This window comes from Aplidium turbinatum, chromosome 7, assembly GCF_918807975.1.
Source record: "Aplidium turbinatum chromosome 7, kaAplTurb1.1, whole genome shotgun sequence".
In the NCBI taxonomy this organism is placed as follows: Eukaryota; Metazoa; Chordata; class Ascidiacea; order Aplousobranchia; family Polyclinidae; genus Aplidium; species Aplidium turbinatum.
The window spans coordinates 24647395-24673434 of record NC_137478.1 but is presented as its reverse complement, the minus strand read 5'-3'; the positions used below and the strand labels follow the sequence as shown (position 1 = coordinate 24673434).

The 26040-nt window shown below is 38.5% G+C and overlaps 1 protein-coding gene across 2 annotated transcripts; it reads left to right on the top strand.

Moving 5' to 3' along the window:
* The first annotated feature begins 1946 nt into the window (after positions 1 to 1946).
* LOC145774142 (uncharacterized) lies at positions 1947 to 24116 on the top strand. 2 transcript variants are annotated; one of them, XM_082585302.1, is made up of 25 exons: positions 1947 to 2120; positions 3232 to 3275; positions 3601 to 3690; positions 4911 to 4967; positions 6717 to 6773; positions 7101 to 7134; positions 7342 to 7421; positions 7685 to 7766; positions 8513 to 8755; positions 9280 to 9367; positions 9523 to 9610; positions 9872 to 9988; positions 10505 to 10717; positions 11368 to 11526; positions 11995 to 12111; positions 12495 to 12617; positions 12953 to 13069; positions 13799 to 13967; positions 14585 to 14728; positions 16780 to 16932; positions 17131 to 17181; positions 17829 to 17955; positions 22585 to 22720; positions 23186 to 23311; positions 23525 to 24116. In XM_082585302.1, exons 1-25 carry the CDS (start codon positions 1988 to 1990, stop codon positions 23675 to 23677), a joined length of 2901 nt encoding a protein of 966 aa, XP_082441428.1. In that variant the 5' UTR covers positions 1947 to 1987; the 3' UTR covers positions 23678 to 24116. The 2 variants fall into 2 exon arrangements, with proteins under 2 accessions (XP_082441428.1, XP_082441427.1); XM_082585301.1 differs by having other exon boundaries at positions 22582 to 22720.
* The last annotated feature ends 1924 nt before the right edge of the window (positions 24117 to 26040 follow it).

Sequence of the window (26040 nt, the reverse complement as noted above, 5' to 3'; positions counted from 1 at the left end):
TAGGCCTACCCGACCCCAGGATGACTATGATCTTACAACGCTCGATGAACGCACAATCCATTGGCTGTTGTGCCTGGATCAAACAACTTGACTTGCGGCAACCTCAACTGCAAGAAGATTGCAGCCTGCTTAATAAATTTCTGCATTTGGACAATAAACACAGTTGAACTGTTTGTAGTCTTTCTCGTATGGCACACCAGGGATAGCTTATCTACAGAAGGGGATGCGAAGGCTCACAGCGATTGCCTGGTTTTTTGACCCTACCAGGGCGGTAGTTTGTCTAGTGCGTAAAACATGCAGTTCTTTTCACAATTGCAGAATGTTTTGTTGTGCAGCTGGTACAATGAACTGCAGAAGACAGTTAGTAAATGTTACATGGAGCATATTTAAAGAATATTGTTTGGAAAGACAGTTAAAAAGTTACCAGTTAGCTGCCTTTCCTAACAAAGTCTTTGCAATAGCCTAGGCCAGATGTAAAGCGAATAAACCGGTAGCCTAGTTGAATTAACAAGTAGCCTAACAATGACTCCATGAGCATGCAGTGAGTATCCAGGCCTGATGTTAATAGCGCAATGCAAGTTATCATAACAAGAGTTATTAAACTACAACCGGTGCTAATTGTCATTTTACGGTAAACTGAGATTATTTACGATAAACAGAAGCCCTTCTATTGTCAGACGTATTAAAAGCCTTCATATTCCCTTCTCTAGATATCCCTGTGGCATACCGGTACGTGTATTTTTTTTCATGTAAGTCCATATAAATTAAGGACTGTGGATGTGTAACATGAGTGCATATCTGAAGCAAATAAATAAAAAATATTGTTACCGTACCATACCGAAACTTTTGCGTGGCCTAACTCCAACTTACATAAAGCTGGCTTCAGTTTGATGAACGATCAAATACAAAACGTACGCTTTAAACAGAAAGCATTATTAAAAAAAAACAGTCATCAAAGGATGACAAACATGGTCAGATGTTTTTGGGAGCAAGTCTCTAACCCATACAAACATTTTGGTTTCCCAGATCCCAATTACTGCTTTGCATATTTTCTTTTGAATTTTTTTTCTTAATTGAAATCCCTCACTATTTTCATACACGCACTATTGGCCGCAGAGTGAAAGCAACCATAAATATGATAATTTAAATACCTGCTTTTCTGGTGCAATCGCATAAAGTACATTACCGATCCAAGTTAGAAGTTTTAACCTACAATGTCGTACGGTATCGATTTCAGGGAAATCAAGAAAATTAAAATGGCATGCTTCACCAAAGCTTTAAAGATTAAAAAACTGCTATATGATAAAATTGAATTACATTTATTACATTTACATTCACCGTTATGCGTTGAGAACGAAAGCATAGCAAAACATTCTTGATCCACTTCAAAACAATTCTACCAACGCCTCTTCGAAAAATAATTAATGTAGCAAATTACTTGTCAGAGACTACTTTTAGCGCTTTCACTATTCATGCCATGATGAATTTTGGAAATTTTTGTTTTTTGTTTTTGATAATTTGGTTAGTTTTGTTGTTGAACTATTTCAAGCAATCAGATGTTTGTGACGTTTTTGAATTAAGCAAATTTTCTGTAACCTTGATGATTGAATGCTGAAATTGTTTTTGGTTGGCTTACTCTGAGAAATTGTTTCATCATGTGTGAATTATCTTTTTGTTGACAAGCAACTGAAAGTGGCAGCCTAATTTATTTAATTAAACTTAGTTTAGTTAAGCTGCTAGTTTTAGCTTATTTCAAAATTTACAGTGTGTTTATAAATATTGTTTGTGACTGAAGGGTCTGAAATTGATATTTAACTTGCCGAAAAAGGACAAAAAATAGGCTACATGTCATTTTGCTGCAATCATTTGCTAACCTACGTATTTAAGATTTATTTTATTCATAAGTAAAAAGTTAAAACAACAAATAGTTGTTATATTTCAGATTTTGAGTTATTTGGGTTTATACTTGATAGAGTGACCAAAAAACATGGTTAAGTTAAACCCCAAAAAGATGAAAGTTGCAGAGCTAAAATCTGAGCTGGAAGCTAGAGATATACAAATGGCCAAAGGAATGAAAAAAGCAGATTTAGTGGTTTTACTGACATCTGTACTGGAGCAAGGTATGTTCACAATCTATTTTACATCAATCCAAATTATTTTGAGGAACATACCTTAAATAACGGTATATCCTATAGATAAGTACGGTAATAAGGCAATCACCAGTAATCCAGTATGTCACAGTTCATTAAACAAGTGCATTTTCGTTTGTTATTCTGTTTTTATTTTCACAAAGTACGTTTTTGTAGCTATTCTAAAAAAATTTCATTAAGTAATTTTCAACCTAAACTGTTTTTGGGGTGCAACCTATTTCATCCCCTGAAAAGATCGAAAAAAAATGCAACAAAGCGGATGTTGCTGATCAGAGTTTCTGCCACCATTTTCCATTGAATTAATTATTGAATTTTTATGGCCCACCACAAAATAAGTGTGACTAACTCTAACCCTAGTCTTAATTTGATAACCCTAAACCGAAAGTGAGGTTCGGTTTATCAACTATTATTTCTGAAAGATAGCCTACTTAGCATGGTTAACTGTTTCGGCAACTCTGGCAATGGCAACTCTCATCAGCGACTTCGGTACTTCTGTATTTTTTCTGTTGATCTTTTCAAAGAAAAAAATTTGCAATGTTTGCAACAACTCCGATCAGCGACTTCTGCTCTGTTGTATTTTTTTCTCGATCTTTTCGGAGGACGGAATAAGTTGCACCCATATTTTTGTATTGTACCGTAGTTTATGTAGTCTGTTTTATATTGCTATAGTATAATTTAAATGAAAGAAGCTATGGTTATCGTACTGAACTTCACTCAAGCATGATTTCATTTGCTCAAAGGTGTAATGGTGTATGTTTACAAAATATGACGTTGCGCATGCTCCATAAATATTCAGATTCAGCATATATTGTAGATTCATAAAAAAAGGTAAAATAACAAAACCAAAATGCTAAAAAAATATATAATAATAAAATTATTTGCAGATATCTATGATTTAATATACTGTGTAGTTTTGAAAATTAGTTTAAAAAATCTCATGATACAACCAGTTTATGATTGAGGATGAGGAGCGCAAGCTATGTTGTTGTCCTGCAAAAGTAGTAGCATTTATTATCTATGATAAATCATAATATTTTATTAGATATCATGATTTTTATTATCAATTCAATGTGTTGTGCAGAAGGAGATGGTGAAGATCTATTGTTTAGTGAAGAAGATCCAGATGTAAGTTCTGTTTTTTTCTGTTTCTGACTTTTTGTGCTGTTGTATAAAGGACCTTAAAGGTGCTTTTTCTGCTGTTGCTGCTAATACAGGTATTGAATTTGATAACTTTCTTTCAGTTGTGTGACCTTATTGCTCCTGAGGTTAATCGTTTGTGCATTTGCATCCACTTATTAGCCTACGCATGTACACTACAGTACGATATGTTTTTTCATTCATACGAATATACCTTGGTGAGTGCTATTTGTTTGTGCCGAAGACATAGTTTTGAATACTATTTTGCCTAAGTTTTTTAAAGCCAAGTTTATATGATTATGTTCGTTTGCAGGCAAGCTTAGCGGCTGAAAGTGATGCTGGTGCAGTTGAAGATAGCATTCTGGCAGAAACAGATGAAGCAACTCCTGTTGACCAAGCAGATGTATGATAGAGAATTACAGATTATTGTAATAATTAAATATGATACCAGTGGCATGTACATTGTACATGATGTGATAACAAGATTATGAAATCAATTCTTCTGCACTTCCAACACCTTCCAACTTATCAACTAAACATGCAAAACGAAAATTCAACTTCTAGATAAAAAATTATTGTGCGCAAAGTTTGAACTACAAAAAAAGCGTGTTTAATTGTTAACGAGTTGATCAACAAGAAACTTAAATATATATTGGCAGAGAAGAGAGTAAATGGTATGAGTCATGAATCATGATGAATCGAATTGTGTACGCACTACCGCACAGTTTACAATCAGCATGACAATCGGCATTTTTTTAAAGGCATACTAAAGGAAAATTTCAAACCGGAATTAAGCATTAAAATGAGTAAACTGAACATTCAAGAATACATTTCAAAAACAATTACCGAAAAAAATTTGTTTTCAATGGCGCTGGCAAGGCCCAAAGTCCAGAGTTTCATTTATTTTCATTTTTTTCAAAATGACCAAAACGTGCAAACACTGCTCGAGAATACGTCATAAAGGCCAGCAATAACAAAAGCCACGTTACCAATCTGATGTTTTGAGCAAACTGTCTGCTGTTTTGATGTTAAAATGTGCTGTTTTGATGTAAATACATACATAGCCTACAGTCAAATCGCCCGCAGTAACAATTATTGCGTGATCGGTTGATTGCTAGCCTTTATGACGTAGACTGCACAAGTGCACAGTCGCACGCTTCGTTGCTCAGGCTCAAACTCATTTTGAAAGCTCTGACAAACGCACGCCCACAATGGTGGTCAGACCGCAATGGGGCAAAATTTTATTGAAAATCGTTTTATGGTAGCATGTTAAACACAAAGAACGTGGAAAATCACCAAGTCAGGTTTTTCCTTTAGCACCCCTTTAAAATGGTTTTATGCCGATTGTTGAATTTTCATTTTGCATGTTCAGTTGTTCACTGTTCAGTTGATTTCAGCAACATGATCAGGACTGTGTTTTGCCCTACTAGACACTAGACAGGTAGTCGCTACCTGGTCTAGCTCCTTGAAGAAGTCAGTCGTGTCTGATTGACGAAACGTCGGAATAAAAACAAATTGTCACTTTATATACATCATATGATATTTTAGCTTAATTTGCATCAGTAGAACGCATCATGTTATTTAATTTATCATGTTGGTTTCTTACCAAATGATCTTGTTTAGTTTCAAGAAGTTGATGAGAAAGCTGAAGAAGAAACTGAATCTTATGAAAAAGAGCCAGTGAGTAGTAACTTTTTATACCATTGTGCAAGAACAGCTTTCAGTTTCAGTTAGCAACGTTCATAATAGTTGGTGAAGTAGACACAGATCTTAGCCTGCTGGAAGTGGGCCTCATCGTCCACTCGCCCTGGCTTACTCTTGGATGCAGACTACTGAGATACTATGCATCGTTTCAAAAACCTCCAAAAAACTTGTCCATACTTCCAGAATTTAGCATCAAAGTGTACTTCCCTTCTTGGTTCCAAATTAAATTGCACCATAAAGTGTCTGATGGGCCAAAAAATTTATGTGATATATTTCAAAGGGTTAGATGGTTTCCATACAAAAATGTTAAAGAAATTGCAACCAATGTGCTGAAACATAATGCTTTTTTTGCTCACCCTGAAAATGTTCTTCTGGCCATGCTCTGTGATTTGGACAAATCTGTTCGCAAAGTAGCAATCACCAAAATTTTACCCTTAAGCATTATGACTGAAAATGCTGGATTTCAAGATGGATTCATGTTGCAATTAATGCAGGAAACTGTCAACGAAGGTGCTGTTTCAACTAAAGGTATTCAAAGATAAACCCAAAATTAAATTTCAAAGTGAAAGTTTATCATCAACTGGTCGACCTCAATGATCCTTAGGCAGCCTCCAGCTATACAACATATGAATGATGCAGGCTTGAAAATTTGAGATCTCATCCTCTGACACTGAATCATCCGTGCCATAACCAGGGTGTTGAATGACATGTGAAGCTAGTCACTGAATCTTCAACTGTAGTTGCAGCCTTGCAGGGCATGAAAAACGAGATGGTTTAATCAGGCAACGTGTTTGTTCCAGAAAAATGATGAAATGTTTTGAATCAAAGCACCAATATCCTTTGTAATTGTAGCTTTGGAAAGTTAGCTTATAAATTTATGCTTAGATTGTAGTGGACTAATTGGTGATCATTGAAAAATTTGCAAGTTATGTAGTAAGTGTACTCATGTAAAGTCATTCATGTATTGTACATACTTATATAGCTGATATTATTTAATGCTATGACAGATCAATTGGCGACAATTGTATGATTTGCATTCTCACAATTTCATTCCACACAAGCCTTAATTTGATAATCTATAACTGGAGTAGAGTCTGATATCATTTGTGCAGGAGTATCTGAGTAACAGTGTCCGTAATTTGGGCTAGAAAGCAAATAATAATAATGCAAAATCCCCAACATTTGACCAATTGAAAACAACCAAAAATGCAAGAAAAGCAGTTTTTAAAAAAAAAACTCTATTTATATTGCAGTTACATCAGATATGTTTCTTACAACAGATAGAAGCTTGGTGTTTGCCATTCTTTTAAGATGAAAATCATCTCTCCAGCATGTGTGGTTCAAAAGTTATAGCAATTTTTAGGATTTTGACGCCCCTCGACCCCAAATAGGGGGGGGGGTAGCCGGCTGAGTTTTGGGTGCTACCAACTAAAAATTGTTGGGGATGTGTTTTTAGGTGCAAAGCCAGCTTTTTAGGCACTCTCTTAAATTTGAAAATCAAAAAAAAAATATCACTCCACCCTACTGGACAGATAGTCACTAGCTGGTCTAGCTCCTTGAAGAATTCAGTCGTGTCTGATTGACGAAACGTCGGAATAAAAACATATTGTCACTTTATATATTATACATCGTATGATATTTTAGCTTAATTTGTATCAGTAGAACGCATCATGTTATTAAAATTTAATTTATCATGTTGGTTTCTTACCAAATGATCTTGTTTAGTTTCAAGAAGTTGATGAGAAAGCTGAAGAAGAAACTGAATCTTATGAAAAAGAGCCAGTGAGTAGTAACTTTTTATACCATTGTGCAAGAGCAGCTTTCAATTAGCAATGTTAAAAATAGTTTAATATATTCATAATTAAAAAAAAAAATACGTTTGAAAAAATACGTTTGAAAAAAAATTTAGTTTTGTCTTGAGCGTATTTGATTTGCAGTGAGTTCATCTCAATTTGTGTATTTTGTGAAGGGTTCAGTTGTATTTTGATAAAAAGAGATTTATCTCAAACATCTCTAGTTGTTGTCCATCATTGCATTTGCAATTTTGCATGTATGATATAAATGTACAGAAGATTGCTAGACCTGTTATCAATTCTTGTGCTTTTACAGGAGCCTGTTCAAGCTGAGCCTGTTCAAGAGACAGGTATGGAAGCAAAGTGTATTTAAAAATACGTCATGATTCCATTGGCACTTTGTTTGTTGAAAAATATTGTCAGTTATTTTATGTCTTCAGTCCCTGATACAAGCATACCAATCCATGTAAAATCTTTTCGTTAAATACTTTTTTCAGCTAGTCTTAAAGCTAAAATTGTAAAAATGTGATGCCAACTTCTCATGGATATTTTCATAGAGCAAGAAGCTGCAGAAGAACCAGAAGAAGAGAAAATGGAGACCGAAGAGTATGTTCCAGAAAAACCAGTTATTCAACAGGTTACTCATACTTTGTAAACTATGAGCCTTGCAAGGATATACTGTAGTTGCAATTTCGACACAAAACCTTCAAATTTCACGTTTTACGTTCGTTTTAATTTTGTTTTCTCGCTCTGGCCCTGGTAACCTGGATGAAGCACAAGACTTGGCTTGGCAATCATTTATAAAAGTCTTTTAAACAGTACAATATTGGTATGATAATAATGATAGTTCTCAAACGTCTTAAACCTTTACTGCGCTACCAATGCTTGTATTTGCTTCAGATGGAAAACGGCGACGTGGAGGAGCCCACCGAAGTAATTCAGGAACCAACAGAAAATGGCGAGAAACCTGATGAACCCACAGGTCTGTTGAACCACTTAAGTCGTGCAACCATATGCAAATATTTTGATACGTTTGCATTTTTGTACGAATCCACCAACGACGAGTCTCCTACAAGTCAGCAGTTGTGACTTGAGCAAATGACAGTTAAGCAAGTGACAACTGAGCTAGCAACATTTCAGCAAGTGTCTGAAGTTGTTAAACGATAAAACTGAGAAAGTATCAACTGAGCAAGCGGCGACTTGGCATGTCACAAGTCAACATATTCAGTTCAGCAAGCGATGACCAAGCAAGTCCGATGCTAGGGGAAAATCTCATTTGCTAACTTGGATAGTAGCTGAAATATAAATGCTGAGTGGAGGCACTTGCTGAGTTGTCGCATGCTGAATGGTTTGATGACCACCAACGACAGAGTGTATCTGTCTCTATTTAGCAACCGGCTTGTGTGTCATCAGCTGGTGATTTTACATTTTTGAAGATTGCCAAGGTTTCATTGTGTTTTGAGATGTTACTGAAAGCAGTAGCATAACCAATTTGGTAGGTGGAACGTAAACTGACAACCCACGGTAACTTTATTTACGTTAAAAAAACTTAAGGCAAACAAAACAATAAGAAGGATGTTTCGGCACTGGTTTTTAGCTTTTAAGATCAGTCGACCAATCAGCAACTAATGCAGATGGTTGCAAAATAAAAAAAGATTAGTATTGTCATCTTGTCTGCAGCTCTTGTTGAAATTAGATAACTGCTTTAACTCCATAACTCTATGTTAGATGCAACTCCAGATGAAGGATTTGGAAGCGCTCCAGCGGTTGATGACTTGGCGCTTTCATCATCAGTTGATCCTGTTCCTCCTGCGGAGGAAGACACATCTCAAACTCCCAGCCAAGAGGCCACAAATGACAAACCAACCTCTGAAGAAACGCCTGCTCCAGATACGGATGCCAAAGAAACACCAACTACCGATGATAAACATTCCACCGACGACAAAGAAAAACATGAACGGTCTCAAGACGGTAGGGAGTGTTATAAGAAAGAAAACCTTTTATTTTTGTTTGCAACATAATAAAAAGCATAAATTAGCTCAATCTCTTGCGTTTTTAGTCTACTTTAAATGAGCTTATGATTACACATACAGTATATATGTGATGCTTACTGTGCTCTTATCAATGTTGCACTCGAAACTTACCAATTTGATCTTTGAAGTCGTCGGCCAAGGAATGATATATCTACATTTCAACCAACCATAGACAATCCAAGCTTTCACGGGCGCACCTTATCATACCATCTTGCATGGAGAGAGTGTATTTTATCAAAAACTTTTGCTTGGTGCAGTATGTCTTCTTAAAAAAAAGTGAGGTGCAATTTGTTTTGAAGTGTTTCATTACTGCATACCGATACCGATTTGTACCGACCGTATATATCGTTTACATAGTGATTTGAATAGACTACAGCTGTGCATTGGCTTAAAACTGGGACGTGCTTTCGGACTTGAATGGCCAAAGACTGATTTTTTTTGTCCGTTGTTTCTTCTAAACAGGCCATAGATCATCTGAAAATGACCATAGTTCCCGCAAACGTCGGCACGATGATCGGGATCGCGATCGTCACCGTCGGTATGAGGAAAGGTAAGCGCCTGACTGAGGAAAGCAGCACCCAGCCAAGATCTAACCTGCTTATTTTTCTTCATCAGATACGGTTTTGTAACGTTGCTATATGGAAATATTTGGTGTGTGGTTGACGCTTCACGGCTTTTCATTCATAATTGTATTGACACGTTAAGATATGCGCCTCCACCTGAAGAGCCGGAAGAAGAATTCGACGATTCCCTTGTTGTACTTGACAAATATAACAGTGACTTGAATATGAAGGTTTATACTCAACTTTTTCATCTTGATTGTGATATCCTCTGTTGGAAAAATCTGATTTTAATCAGTGACGGTAACAGTGTGTTTGTTTTTTGATTAAGTTTCTAACTGCTTCATAATTTTCTAGTTGAACAAAAATCTTTTGTCTTGTTTTCACCATTTCAATGCTGCTGGGCGGTTCAGTCTTGAAGTGATGGGAAAAACGTGTTAAACCCGTGTGCCAAGGTCACTCCTTTTAACCGGCGCTTTTCAAATCACTTCCAGCTTCATAAAGACCGACTCACGGGGCAACCGCTCTCCCTGGAAGGATTCGCTTACCTTTGGGCCGGCGCGAGAGCTACTTACGGCGTGAAATCGGGAAAAGTTTGCTTTGAATGCAAGGTAGTTATGATGAGAGCGACTCTTCGCCTTTGACCACGGCAGTTGATGCTGCTGTCAAACAAATAAATCGATTTTATTGCAGGCCCTTCAGGGGTTGTATTCTTACATGAAAATTTATTCACCTAGCTAGTGTTATAGCCTCTCAACTCTTAATCGGCAACTTGCATTCTGCTTTTATTCTGTGTGAGTGTAATGTTTTGCACAACAAAAATGTGTCGTACCGTTTCACGGTCTTGTCCTCTTTAGTCTTGGAGAGCAGGAGTTGCCACTGAATGTTTGAATCCTTCTGACATTTCACCGGAAGAGGACTGTTTGGAAGAAACAAGGAACAGGAAACAGAATTTCAATGGCACTTCCTTCAGTGTCGCACAATCCTCGCTAATTAAACAGCAACAAACTGAACGCTTGTTTATTGTATTAGTATACCACAATGGTTGCATTTTTTACATCACGCTTTTTAAACTTTGTGTTTGCGCAAAGGGTCATGTCATTTATTAAAACAAGCATCTCTTCTAGTTGAAAGAAGAGCACTCTGTAAGACAAGTGCCATCCAGTGAACCAAATCGCCACTTAGTGAGGCTGGGCTGGTCTTCCAGCACGACCTCCATGCTAGTGGGTGAAGATGAACTCTCCTATGCTTACTGCGGTACAGGCAAAGCTGTGACCAACAAAACAGTAACCGACTACGGCGAAACCTTCAAGGAAGGAGATGTCATCGGATGCTACTTGGTAAATTGTGGATTTTTCAGCAGCTTTTTAACGAAAAAAAGTTGAGTTGAAATCTACAACTGTCATAAATTTGTTACGACGATCACTGCACTTAAGCAGCATAGAATCATTTGCTTCCGCACGTTTGTTGCAAACAAACCTGTCCGCTTCAGTAAACTATTTGCGTATGAATTTATAATTTAAACTAATAGATGTGTGTTTGTTTTCGAGTTTAGAAAAAGAGCTATAATTTTTATCTTCTATTTCAGAAGCTTAATCGCATCTACAGTACACGGTTTAACGTCTCTGGTTGCTGGTATTGCGAGGGTTTTTTACACTTTGTTAAGGCTTATGAACAAATGCCTTAGTCCAAGTGATTGACAATTCAAACATGCCGTTAGCAATTCGTATCATATTGCCGCTAAATCATTTGTTGACCATATTCCAAAAAACAGCCAGCCTATAAAATGTGTTATTTGACTTCACGAGCCAATAGTTCAACTGTCATGGCTCCATCTTTCCACGAGCAATGTAGTGGACGTTAGTAGCTCCGTGATCAGAATGCGCCATTTCTGACTCCGTCAATCTATTCCACAAACCTTGACCCTCCTCCTCTCGTTCAATTGTTTATCGTGATCATTTTCTTTGACTGACCAGTTACCTTTCAACAGGATCGCACCGGTGAAGAGAACATCACGATGACGTTCACTAAGAACGGCACCTCGCTCGGTGTGGCGTTCACTGTTGAAAACGAAAAGCTCTCTGACGTTGCTTTGTTCCCGCACGTGCTTGGCAAGAACACAACTCTTGAAATGAACTTTGGCGAAAAGGTTTGTTTTCATGGAGTCTATTATTAAATACAGTAATTTCCCGGTTAAGTCCGCAAATTTAATCTTACAGGCTTGTGCGGACTTACCTGGTAGGTGTAAGGTGACCTAACGTTTTTTTTTTGTTTTTTTTTTTTCGGGTACACACAGTACAGTAAGTTGCGTAAAGAAAGTAGGGTAGACGCACGCTTATCATTTGTATTATATCAAAGCTTTCAAAATATGCTTGTAAAACTGTCTCTGTCTCTTTGTGGATATGATCTTACATCACTCAATCAGGCTTTATCGTATGAATTTTAGTTACATATTTCACGCTTAGAATTGACTATATCTGACTGTCGTTTAGTAGTTTTTTTTACAGGAGCTTCAGAACCTTTAAGTTCAAAAGTTGATCTCTTTCACTGATCATAGTTGACTGACTGTTGATTTTGATTTTTTTTTCACTAAATGTTGCAATTTGTATTCTATCAGGAAGAGCCATCTTTCCCACATCCTGAAGATCTTGAAGATTATGTCTTCATCGCATCTGTTCCTCTCGAAGAAAGGACAAGAGCACCTGCCGGCCCGACCGAAAGAAAAGATTGCGAGGTAGATAGACGAGCTACTGGTTTAACTTACATGTATTTACAAAACATGATATTGTTAAGTTCAAGATCACAGGCATTGATTTTTTTTTGGTTGTCAATTCAACTAAAGAAGTGTACATCTCTGCGTACCACGTCAACTTTGTCGTTTTTGTTGTTTTATCGGAAAGTTTATATTCTTTTACGTTGCATCTGTGATCGCAGTGTGTATATGTTGTCCCAATGGACGCATAACAGAACATAATGTATCCCAGACAGCAAATTCCGTCAGTTTTACATTGATTCAACGTCTGTGGTAAATCAATGTAAAAATGACGGGTTTTGCTGTCAAGGATATCATAAAACTCACAGTTTTACAATTCATTTTCAAAACTTTTTTTTCGCCAGGTCTTAATGATGATAGGCCTTCCTGGTTCTGGGAAGACTCACTGGGCGAACAAGTACGTTGAAGAAAACCAGGCGAAGAACATCAGCATTCTTGGCACGAGTGCGATCCTGCAGGGGATGAAGGTACAATTCCGCTTTCGTGGAACTCATTTTGTTTCGAGTCGAACAGCACGAAGCTGCTTTTCTGAGTGAACATCGGTCGGTTTAACTGTTGACTTGTCTGCACCATGCATCACTGAGCGAAAGCCACGGCTTCTGAGCGCGGCGTAGAAACCGACACGATTAACTTTCCGATTACGAATTTTCTGACGTTGTTTTGTATTTAGATTTTCATTAAAAAACTTAAATGTGACTCGTTCAGAATGTTTTTTTTTTTCACCTCTATTTACATCGCAATATTATTATCATTTGATCACCATCAGTTTGCGTGAATAACTGAATATCATTGCTAAACTCAGGTGAGCGGAATTGAAAGCAAGGCCCCGCATGAAGTGCTGATGATCCAAGCGAACAGTTGTCTCAACAGACTCTCCCAAGTCGCCTGTAGAAAGAAAAGAAACTTCATCCTTGACCAGGTAACGGACTGGCAGCATTCCAACACATGGAATAGGTGCTAACAGTCAATGCAGTGTGTACTATTCTTCATTCTCACCGGAGTTCAATGGTAAAATTTTAAAGGGTCAAGCTGACACAATATGCGTCTTTCATTTCGCTCCATTACAACTGTGGTATGGTCTGTTTCGTTATCTTTTTTCTTTCTTATCAAAGACTGTTGTGAAGATTTTGGACAGATCGTTTCCGTTACGTTCAGCGGTACGTCTCAGTCTGTTCACTGCAAACAGCAATTAACCGGAAACGTTTAAAGGCCTTTCCGACACCGGCAAGAAACTTGCAAACTTGCTTGCATGCAGGGCTTCAAGCATATTGCATTTTAATTTTTGAAACACGCTGAATGCTGATTTCAATGTAAAGTCTGAAGTAGTCATAAGTCATCTTTTATAAACCGATACATTGTGTAAGTAGTTAAGTTACAACATGTATTCCACGTTGTGTACCATTCTTGTGAAACCAATTCTTGTAATCTTGCTTCCATGCACGACTATTAATTCAGAACTATATTTCATGTTAAGTTTTAAGAAAGTGTCAATTTTCCTAAACCGGTGCACTTTGTGCAACTATTCATCCAAGCTGTGTTTGAGTAAACATTCGTATTACTGTCCTTTATTGGTCACGAGACATTTTGCATTCAAAAGCAGTTGAAACTAATCACTTATGTGTCTTTTACGCGTTGCTGCCATTCGCAGACGAACGTGTTTTCATCCGCTCAACGACGGCGCATGCGCACGTTCGAAGGCTACCAACGCAAGGCGATCGTGATCGTGCCTTCCAAGGAGGAATTCAAAACTCGACTGGAGAAGCACACGAAAGAAGAAGGGAAGGACGTGCCTGAACATGCAATGTTTGATATGAAAGGTAGGTTGAACGGAATGACTTTCTAAATGTAAACTACGGTGCGTATGTGTTCGGCAGTCGAGCATGACAGAAATGTACAGCGTCATACAGCCAATGTGGCAACTCGCGATCAAAGTGTCATTCCACCATCACAGCACCAAAACCACGTACGTTATAATATGCATTGTGACGTCAGTAAATTGATAGACTAATCGAATTTTTCGTGACTTTGCTGCTTAAGGGATGGAATGACATCTTGATCGTTTTATTGCATTTTGTTTGTATAAGGTTGATAAAAGCGCAGTATTCTTTTATTTGCCAAAACATACTGTTGAACAAACTAAAATTTTTAGTAAAACTGGAAATTGGGTTAGAACTACAAGTCTACAATTAGAGCAAACAAGTTTCTACCGAATTAGATTAGAATTAGAATTACAGACATTTCGCTCTAATTTGTCGAATAATTTATCCAGGTCTGGATAAGGGACATCTACAGTACCTATTCCAAGCTTGTATTATCTTCATTAGTTTACGCTTGAGCGGTATTTTAAAAATTAATCTTCCAACAATTGCCAAAGCAATCACAATGAAGTGATTAGATTCCATGACCCTCATAGACATCTCGATCTTTTTTCCAGCAAACTTCAACATCCCGTCGGTCGGAGATCTTTTTGAGGAAGTCATCTTCGTTGATTCGGAAAAAGACGAGGTGACGAAACTCATCGAAGAATACCGTGAAGAGGCTAGAAAGAAGGGTCCACCTCCAGAGAAGAGATTCAGAGGTGAGTAATACTAGGGGGGGACTTAAAAGAGTTTTTGGTGAAAAGTCATGCTCTAATAGGCTGAAAATATAGACCACGATGACATTTTCAACAATTCCAAATTTATGTCTCTGGACCGTCATTTTACCCCCTTGAAATGACCACTTAGAGACTTCAGATATTTTTCATGCAGTGTTGCCATTAAACAACATCATCACTTTTAAACATTTTCTGTCTTACCAAATTAATTAATCCATAGATATAAAGAGTTTTTTTTGGTGCGAGTGATCATACAAACCAATTAGGTTATTTTGTTGCATGCGTGGTAGTTCTTAGTCCATGTTAGTCTATTAGGCTACAGCTTTTGGTAAAAGTAACTTTTAGCCTATTGGAGTCTGAGATAGTACCGTACTGTAGTAGCAAAGAAGGTGTCCGGGAGCTCATGTTGTCTGGGTGATGTCTTTAATTTGGTATTGTCCGAATATCCGTCGCGTAAGAAAAAAGACTGTAAAAGCAAACGTTGTCCAGGGAAGGAAAACGAAAGACGTGAAAAGGCAGTCACTCTGGATGGAGACTAACTGGAAGTGGTTGAAAAGTTCTGCTACCTAGGAGATGTTCTGAGTGTGGATGGATGAGTGCAAGATTCAATGATATCAAGAATAAGAGCTGGTTGGAAAAAATTCAAAGAAGCTTCTTGATTGTGCGAAGAAGAGTACTTTCTCGGGAATAAACAAAATGGAAGCAGCAGAAATGAGTATGGTCCGAATGATGTGTAAAAAAAAAATTTGAAAGATAAAATGAAAAATAAAAGTGTTCGAGAGATGACACAAGTAAAAAACATCCGAGTTTCTTAGAAGTCACCGTTTGCGGTGGTATGGACGTGTGGAACGGAGGCTAGGCAATGTCTGATGACAAGGCTTTGGTAATGGAAAAAAGTATTTCTATCCACAGAAGAAATTTTGGGAGACCAAACAAGAGATTGTTAGAGTTGGTGATAGAAGACATCATTGCAAGGAATATGGATAGTATTAACCCAACAACTGGAAAGCATGGCCAAAGATCTGCAAAAACTGGCGGGACCCTCTGCTAGCGTGGACAAACGCCTGGTTTCATCTATCAAGAAAGAGACAAATGGATGACGATGATACCACATAGGCTGACTTTAACCTGACACTTGCATTCCATGTACGCTACTGCATGGTGTGCTGAAGATTTTTACAAAGTTGTTTAATCTTGATAGCCCTGTATTCAAGTTTACGTCATAAGGTTATACACGTTTTCAGTTGCAAAATACTGCCCGGAAATATGTGTAGGCCTAAGGCAAAGCGTTGCACAGTGACAACAAATAGGCTACATATGAAAGCTTAAAGAAATTATAGAAATTATCAATACTGATATTACAGACAAATACAAATAATTGTAGCCTAGGAATAGCAGCCTACGTTACGCCAGAGATACATCCTCAATCCTCATCTATTCCAAAATCCAACATACTTTTAAGTTGAAAAAAGGACACTACAACCTCCAATTTCACACATACACAATAAATTTGCAGGTCTGCCTTAAAAAAATTGCATCAAAAACTGATGTGACACTAGAAGACTTAAGTGAAGCAATAGACGTTTTTTTATTATATTTTAAAACTGGTGTTAGGTACCACAAACAGTAAAACAATTTAAAATATCCAAAATTTTCATTGTTCAAAGGGCTAAACTTTATTTTTCAGCGCCATGTGTCTCCATATTTTGAGGGGGTTACAGCAAAACTTTTTTCTGAGTCCCTCCCCCTTTAGTAATACTTTTCATAATAATAATAATGTTAGTTTTTATATAGCGCTGTATCCATCGCAGAATGCGTTGCTCCACAGCGCTTTACAAGGCAGGCATTGTCATTCATCCAGATGTTTAGTTGTCATATTAAGAGAAAAGATTGAGATCAGCCTTTAACAGTTCCCAGCCTGTCACTTTTGTTTTCTTACATCAAAATAATTGACAGCAGCTGACTTCATGACTACATGTTTTTCGCTGCTTGCAACTGAAGATCTCAACAATCCAACTCTTTTTCTCACCCAGGAGGATTCGACGGAAATCGTGGTGGCCGCGGAGGTTGGGGCATGGACAATCGAAATATGGGGGGAAGGCCCCCGTTCCGAGGGGGTGGAAGTTTTGGAGGTGGTCGCTTTGGAAACCAGCGTGGTGGCGGCGGAGGAGGCTTCAGAGATGGAGGTCAAGCACCTTAGACTTGGATCAAATACGTTCAAAGTGCAACGCAAATACTTTGGCATACGTGGTCGAATCGTTTTTTAACATAGTTAACTATAATATACCTTTCGAAAGAAACTCTACTGTTGTTAAACTAACGACTGTGAACGTTGAACAAACGTATCAATTACATTCAAGAATCAATCAGTGTTTCTTGCGCAGGCGACAACCGTAGGGGAGGTGGATGGAACAACAAAGGGGGCAGTGGTGGTGGTTAGTGTGATACGAGATCATTTTGTGTTCTACTTACGTTTGTATTCTGTAGAATTGTTCACTTTTAATTGATGTCATTTTGTTTGACGTTATTTACCACCGTTTATGAAACACATTTCAATTACTTAAATTGTAAAGGCTGTAAATAAGCTTTGTATTGCTTGGTGAAACCCAAGCTATCTTTACAATAGGGCTTTGTTTTGAGGACATTTTGTGAGTTGCATGGAAATTTTCAATTTTCATATCCAAAAAATCTAGTGTTTTCTGAACATTCTAATCATCTTGAAGACAAACCACATTAAAAATTTCTATCGCTGCGTTTCAACCAATTTTTGACTGGTCTGGTGCGGTCAATTTGTGAACAGCTCTGTTGCTATGTATGTACCAGTATTAACTTGTTCTGGCCGAGTTCTATCATAAAAGATTGTATCCTTATGATGCTGCAAGTAAGTGCATTGCGATATATTATATTTTAAATATCTTTGAGTACAGTAGACCCTTTGCAGTGAAATGAGCTGTGATTTCACTTCATGCTACGTCTACATTTTATTTTCCTAATTTTAAATAGTTTCACAAATCTGAGATAACTTCAGTCGGCCGTGGCTTACCAGCGCCACAACGCGGCTAACACATTTTGCATCCGGCAGGAAACTGGCCACAGAACCGCAATTTCGGGGGAGGTCGCGGAGGCTTTCAAGGTGGAAACCGCGGGAGTTACGGCGGCGGAAATCGATCGGGCGGCTACAACAATCAAAACAGAAGCTCCGGAAACAAGTAACGAAAACCGACCAGTACCATTGTTTCATTCTAATTCTTTCCTGTTACCTAGTCAGCAAATCAGTCGTTCAAATCATTTTCTTGTTTCCATAAGCTTAGTTCCTGAGCGCAGGACCACCGCTTAAAATTAAGGAATAGACTAAGATTCTCTCGAACAGAAAAGCATTAATTACAAAATAAAACATTCGCTTGTTATACATCGATTCAACATCTGTAAACGTTCAGTAGGGTGTTGCAGGCGCCCCGACCCTCTCGGATTTTGCTTACCTTTTTTGTGGTACTGTGTTTAGATCAGTAGACCACAAATATGAAGTTTCATAAATTTTCAACGACGTTTACCTCCACCGCCAAGGCCATTTTGAGGACCACTTTTTGATTTTTTTCATATTTTTTGCCACTAGAGGGCAGTGCATAAGTTTTGCAATATTGGGGGTATATTTAAAAGATGCCCTATGATGTTCTGAATTGTTAAAAAAAAATTGGGGAAATGGGATAAGTATATCCAGAAATATTCAAGTTTTGTCACTAATTTTTTGCACAATACTGCTCCTAGTGGTGAAAAGAAAAATTAAAATATCTTAAAAACTACTCATCATATTGTTATGGAACTTGCATGCACCCCCCCATTTTCGTGGATAAGGAATTTGATTTTAGCAATATTTTTGCAAAATATCACCACTAAAGGGCGGTATTCCTAATTTTGATCTGTTTTCCTGTAAAAAGGCGATATTGTTGCATTTCTTGAGCTGTGCTATCTGAAGAATACAATTTCATGACTTATGCACAACAAAATGTATTCAATTGTAAAGAAACTGCATGCATGCACTATGTCTATATCAATAAATCCAAACAGGCAATGTGAGTCTTAGTCAACACAATTTCCGCAAAGGCAGTTGTACATCTTCATTGTGTTGATAAACGACGTTTTCTAAGATGTGGTATCCTTCCTTCGATTCTCCTCCACCACTTGAATATAGTTTTGCAGATTTTTTTCCTGTTTTGCTAGATGAAGAAAGTCGGATACCAGTTTTACCCCTCTCTCTGCTGAATCATTGCAGACTCTGAGTGCACTTATGATACCATTAGCAGAAGCATAGCCATCATCTATTTCCCACTCTTTCGGGTGTTTGGCAAGAAAAGTTGTTGAAATGTGCAAAAGTTCAAAAAACATTTTGCTGCTGGCATTTGCATAGGAGCACAATGACAATGAGTTATCATTAACAATGTCTGGCAACTCTAGCTTTCCGTATCCATTACCAAACCTGTTTGTAACCTGGCCATCGAAACTTGCATTTAAACGCAACAGAGTTCCAGCCAAAGCTTCCTTTTCATCCATAGTGACTTGTTTGTCCGATAGAGCTAACTGGATCAGCTGCCCAGTTGCATACCATGTGTGCCTACCTAAAGCTTTTAAAGCAGCAACACTGATAGTTTTGTCTACTGCAGCATAGCTTTTGATGTCACTTACCAGTTGCAAATCTTCTCGGGGTGCTGATGCAGCAATTGGACAGTTGAACCACCATCCATTAAATTATATGTTTTGTATTTGTGACTTGGAAATGATTCCTTGTGGTAGAAAGTCTTGCAGCATTACTATCTTATATAGCAATAGAGCTGCTTTCCCATCCACCTTGCTCGATGGACTGTACCACATTTCATGAAGTTGAACTGTCCACTGTTGATTCCAATGTACATCACCATCAGGTCTAAAAGTTCTTTGTAGTTACGGTAGTTACCCCTCTGATAATTTTGCATATCTCTCTCAAAATTTATAAGTGCTTTCATTTTTCTTTGAGTTGTTACAATTCTCCCAACTCTTGAGGATCTTTGGTGTGCAGTACATGGATGGATGGTCATTTTATTTTTGTTTGGATGCGAAACGCCGAAACATACATAAAACAAAAACTGACAGTGTGCATCATGATGGGTTGCATTGAATCCTTTGTTCCGGAATCTTTTGAATAGTTCAATGCCGTGAAAATCGAAATGTCAAGATCTCCAGACATTGAACTATTCAAAAAAATTGATGCAACCCCACATGCTGCAGCTGTACTGCACAACAAAGATCCTCAAGAGTTGGGAGAATTTGTAACAACTCAAAGCAGAAAAATGGAAGCACTTATAAATTTTGAAAGAGATATGCAAAATTATCAGAGGGGTAACTACAAAGAACTTTTAAACCTGATGGCGATGTACATTGGAATCAACAGTGGACAGTTCAACTTCATGAAATGTGGTACAGTCCATCGAGCAAGGTGGATGGGAAAGCAGCTCTATTGCTATAAGATAGTAATGCTGCAAGACTTTCTACCACAAGGAATCATTTCCAAGTCACAAATACAAAACAAAGAGTGATTTGTTGACTTTTGCACTTTTGTATTAATTTAATGGATGGTGGTTCAACTGTCCAATTGCTGCATCAGCACCCCGAGAAGATTTGCAACTGGTAGAGTGGTAAGTAACATCAAAAGCTATGCTGCAGTAGACAATATCAGTGTTGCACTGTTGCTGCTTTAAAAGCTTTAGGTAGGCACACATGGTATGTAACTGGGGACTGTGAGGAACTGCTCCCCTTAGCTCTATGGGACGAACAAGTCACTATGGATGAAAAGGAAGCTTTGGCTGGAACTCTGTTGCATTTAAATGCAAGTTTCGATGGCCAGGTTACAAACAGGTTTGGTAATGGATACGGAAAGCCAGAGCTGCCAGATATTGTTAATGATAACTCATTGTCATTGTGCTCCTATGCAAATGCCAGCAGCAAAATGTTTTTTGAACTTTTGCACATTTCAACAACTTTTCTTGCCAAACACCCGAAAGAGTGGGAAATAGATGATGGCTATGCTTCTGCTAATGGTATCATAAGCACACTCAGAGTCTGCAATGATTCAGCAGAGAGAGGGGTAAAACTGGTATCCGACCTTCTTCATCTAGCAAAACAAGAAAAAAATCTGCAAAACTATATTCAAGTATTGGAGGAGGATCGAAGAAAGATACCACATCATAGAAAACGTCATTTATCAACACAATGAAGATGCAAAACTGCCTTTGCGGAAATTGTGTTAACTAAGATTCACAATGCCTGTTTGGATTTATTGGTATAGTGCAGTGTTTCTCAACCTTTTTTGGCCCAACGCCCCCTTCATGAACTGGCAAAATGTTACCGCCCCCCAACAAAAACGATTAATTACGAAAAGCGAATATAAAACAATACTACAAAAAGTGCTCAATGCCATCCAAAAAGCCAAGAAGAGCGAATTACATCAAATATAGACTAGTTACCAGTCTCTAAAACCCTTAGGCTACAGCCTGTTTTATCCTAAAAGGGGGATCATCAGAAGGTCCCTATTCAAATAGAATTCTATTTCTATTAGAATAAGGACCTTTTCAAATAGAATTCTAAGAAATTCAGAAGGTCCTTATTCAAATAGAATTATATTTCTATTAGGATAAGGACCTTTTGATGATCCCCCTTTTAGGGTTAAACAGGCTGTAACTGTTTTAGAGACTAGTAACTATATTTGATGAAAAGCAAATATTTATTTGCGAGCATGAAAACAGTATAGGCCTACTGGTAGTCAGTGTGAACCTTGGGCTTGGTGAGAAAGTGCCAGTTTCTTCACATCCGGTGTAAAGCCAGTGAGAAACATTCGAAGATCACCTTTTATGGATATGTCAAGTGGGTTTCGCTGTTTGGTATGTAGCAGAACAACACAGCTGAATCCCTTTTCCACCAAGGTATGAGGTAGGAAATGCTACCACGAAGATACAAGCTCTTTGACGAATCGTTACGCTGGGTGGTAGATTGGTTAAACCAGAATGCCCCCCAATAATCAAAACGCCCCCCTTAAGCCGAAGTAATCATACCGCCCCCATACAAAATCAAAACCCGTTGAGAACCACTGATTAAGTGCATGCATGCAGTTTCTTTACAATTGAATACATTTTGTTGTGCACAAGTCATGAAATTGTATTCTTCAGATAGCACAGCTCAAGAAATGCAACAATATCGCCTTTTTACAGAAAAACAGATCAAAATTAGGATTACCGCCCTCTAGTGGTAATATTTTGCAAAAATATTGCTAAAATCAAATTCCTTACCCATGAAAATGGGGGGGTGCATGCAAGTTCCATAACAATATGATGAGTAGTTTTTGAGATATTTTAATTTTCCTTTTCACCACTAGGAGCAGTATTGATCAAAAAATTAGTGAAAAAACTTGAATATTTTTGGATATACTCATCCCATTTCTCCAATTTTTTTTTTAACAATTCAGAACATCATAGGGCATCTTTTAAATGTACCCCCAATATTGCAAAACTTATACACTGCCCTCTAGTGGCAAAAAACATGAAAAATTTCAAAAAGTGGTCCTCAAAATGGCCTCGGCGGTGGAGGTAAACGTCGATGAAAATTTATGAAACTTCATATTTGTGGTCTACTGATCTAAACACAGTACCACAAAAAAGGTAAGCATGGTGAGACCAAGATTTAAATTTTATGGGGCGCCTGCAACACCCTAACGTTCAGTCAATGTCACAAAGACGGATTAGGCTATGCTAGCTTGGCTTGTTAAGGACCTTGAAAAGGAATCAACTTGTTAAAAAAAATCCTCTTCACAGCAGCCGCAACCAAGGAAGCCGCAACAGCTACCAGCAGAACAGCCAGCAAGGCAACCGCTCAAACTACAACCAGGGCCGCAATCAGAGCCGTGGCGGTTCTGGTGGAAGCAGCATGGGTCAAAGCCGTGGTGGGAGCATGGTGAGTTTCGTTTGTTTTTGGCTTGCGTTTCCTATCGTATCCGTATGGGTGTAATTGCTGAGGTAAAGGCGGCCGAGAGAAAATAACTGGCCACCCTACTCTCGTTAGTGCGGGTGGCTTAGTATAATGAGAACCTTATCTTCTCATCCCCTCGATGCTTGGATTCAAGTATGGGACTCACCTTTACCTTATCCTGTCTAGCCAAGACCAGTTTACAGAAATGTGACTTTGAAAAGTTTGTTCATTGGAACGCGCATTGTGAGTCACGTTGGGGTCGGTTTTAAACCCACATCTTTCTGGAAACTTTGTTTTAAAAAACTGATCACTTCACCAGAGAAGTACATCAAGCAAGTGTAATATCCAGAAAAGAAATAATTTTAAACGCAAGCTCTTTCCGCTGCGGTAAAAAAAGTAAATGTGTCATTTTAACAATGTTTTAATCGCAGTATAATGTTGTTTTATTAGAACTCGAGCGGGGGCACCAGCTACCAGCACCAGGCCTACCAGCAACAAGCTGCTCAGTTCTCGTCGCAAACCGCCAACAGCCCCATGACGCAGCAGTACCAGCAGAGCTATCAACAACAACCACAAGTAAAGCCGTTTTTCGGAGTATAGGCTCTTTAAGTTGAATCAACTCTTTCTATTGTTATTTCGACGTGATTTTCGCAACCATCACCACGTTGATTTTAAACCAGACGTAGATTGAAACGTCACCAAAAGCAGCAAGTGTTTTAATTAGCTTTGAACAATCGAAACTGAGCCTTTTTTTTCAATCATCAAGTAATCTCATTTTCTTTTTTTCAGCAACCCGATTACAGCCAGCAGTGGGCTCAATACTACCAGCAGCAGGCGGCCGTGCAGCAGCAACAAGCAGCGGTGGCAGCACAGTATCAGAACTACTACGCCAACTACCAGAACGCGTATGCCGGACAACAGGCGCCTCAACCCCCACAGTAGAACAATGTAATCGTCGATCTGTGACAGTGGAGCAGCTGTGTCCGTCAATACTTGCTGCAATCACGCCATTGACTTACAAACTCCGGGTGTTTTTCCTAAGAAACGCGTCCATTCTTTGCTATCATTGTGGAATGCTTCTGGCCAACACCCTTCGCGGCGACGTTACAATAACGTTACTTTGTACGTTTTTCAGGCGTCATTTGACGCGCTGAAGACGTTTTTTGACCGCAGCAGACTTTTCTCCGCTCAGTAATTCGCTGTGTAAACTTTTGTACTTTTTTGAAAGGCCTCCGTCTCGGTAACTGGTTTTAAACAAGAGTCTCAACAAGAATCTACCATTCAATAAATCGAATTTTGAATGATGTCCGGTTATCCGGCACATGCAATTTATCCGGTTTCTACCAGTTTCACTTTGAATACAGCTTGTGATTTTAATCTATTGCGTTGTCATTGACTTTTAGATATGCCAGGGGTTGAACTTTTTGGGCTGCGCCCCCCTTGACATCACTTCTAAAAATTTATGCCCTTCCTTTTCTCGTAAAGCTATAAATTAAACTCAAACTACATAAAATTGACATATTTTGGATTTTGAAACAAATTTTATTTATCTGCCGTCATACATACATACATTAGAATGTTTCAATTTTTCACAATTTTTTGAAAACAAAAATGCTTGGGATCTAATCAGATCGGATTTTGGTCACTGGTCACAGCGGTAAACCATAGTCTCTTCGTGGGAAAATTGTAACATAAGATTCCCGAATCGGTTCGTCTGTATGTAATGACCGAAATAGAAACACTCCTTTGAAACGTCTATTCAAATTTGTATTTCTGTAAAATTAGCCACCTGGCTGTCGAAATGGGGATGCAACACCGTACACCGCTAAAACTTGTCACTACGATACAAACTAATTAGATAAAGACGGAATTTTTGTCCAGCTAGCAAGCACTAAGCCAACAGTTAAATGTGCGACTAACTCTCAAGCAACCATTTCACGAATGACCAGAATAGATAGCAATATCTCAAACTCACGTACGCAGTACTGTGACGCAATAATGAAAAACATTGTCACGCAATTCAAACCGGTGTTTAAAGGTAGTGATGCAATATTTCATCAGGTCTTACGACCGATGGTGCAATATTTGGACATTTTCTAGCAATTTCCATGACGTAAGATGCCAGCTAGGTTAAGTAGCCTAATAAGTAGACCATAACGGTTTTATATGACGTTTGATTTGGTGAATATTGTCGGGAACATAGCGGCCCCTAGTTATGACAGTCTGACATGGCATAACTAAAAAAGAATTGACGACAATTGTGAGCCAATGAATAAAAACACACGATACACAAGTTGTTTGAATCATTCACGTTTAAGTTAATACGTAAATACAAAGGGCATGCAAAGAATGAACAACAATACGAATAATACACTGAAATTGACGATACATGAAATTGATACCATAGGTAGCCTACACGCTAAAATGACGCTATATACAATGGTTGCGATAATAACCGACTGTTCTGGGCTCAGACAAGTGTCGACCACCGCAGACAAAACCAGGCTCAAACCCTAACACTTAGATGTTCTTTACGGGGGCGAGGCACGAAATATCCCTCAACACGTAGTCTACTTTCACTTTCCCCGTACTCTCATCATAGTTGCAGACGGCAACTTTAGCTCTACGAACCACAGGCTTCCCTTTCCTAATTTGTGGAACTACCTCATGCACCCTCCCAAGTTGATACTTCCCACGTTTACCAATGTCCTGGAGAGAACCTACCACTACAAGTTGACCAGGCTCCAAATTCTCGGCCATTTTTAGCCATTTTTTCCGGTCCTGAAGACCTGGCAAGTAAGGCGAAGCTGCCATTAAGGCCGTAATACGATTTTTAAAGAAAATAAATGGCATATTATTACCATCGTAACCAATCAAGGCCGCCTTATCGAAAAACGTCCTACTATTTTGGTATTCAAAAAAGCAATCCTGTTGTTGAGAACTCGATTTAGCGAGAAAAGACAAACTGTATCCCTTAAGGGGCTGAGGGGGCTCAGTCACATGCACAGCCCGATCAGGAGACGCGATACGCCTCTCACAACCACCCAAATTACGTGTAGCTGAGCAATCAAAAACTAGCGGCACAGAAAACTGTGAAGGGGGCAAAACATTACTTCTGATAGCGGCCCCGTGACCTGTACGCTCTGGGGGAGGAGTTCGGCTATAATTCGCAGGCCTTGGCTCTAGGTCCTTCGGAAGACCCTCAGCCGCGGCCCCGAGACCTCCTGAAACAGCTTGAAAACGTGTGGATTGCACTGGTCCACTTACAGATTGAACAGGCGTCTGGAAAAGGTTATGTAAATTAA

Coding starts and splice junctions, on each gene's coding strand:
- LOC145774142 (XM_082585301.1), top strand. CDS start 1,988: ATGGTTAAGTTAAACCCCAAAAAGATGAAAGTTGCAGAGCTAAAATCT. Junction 10,718..11,367: donor ATGTCATCGGATGCTACTTG/GTAAATTGTGGA, acceptor ACCTTTCAACAG/GATCGCACCGGTGAAGAGAA. Junction 13,070..13,798: donor GAAACTTCATCCTTGACCAG/GTAACGGACTGG, acceptor TGCCATTCGCAG/ACGAACGTGTTTTCATCCGC.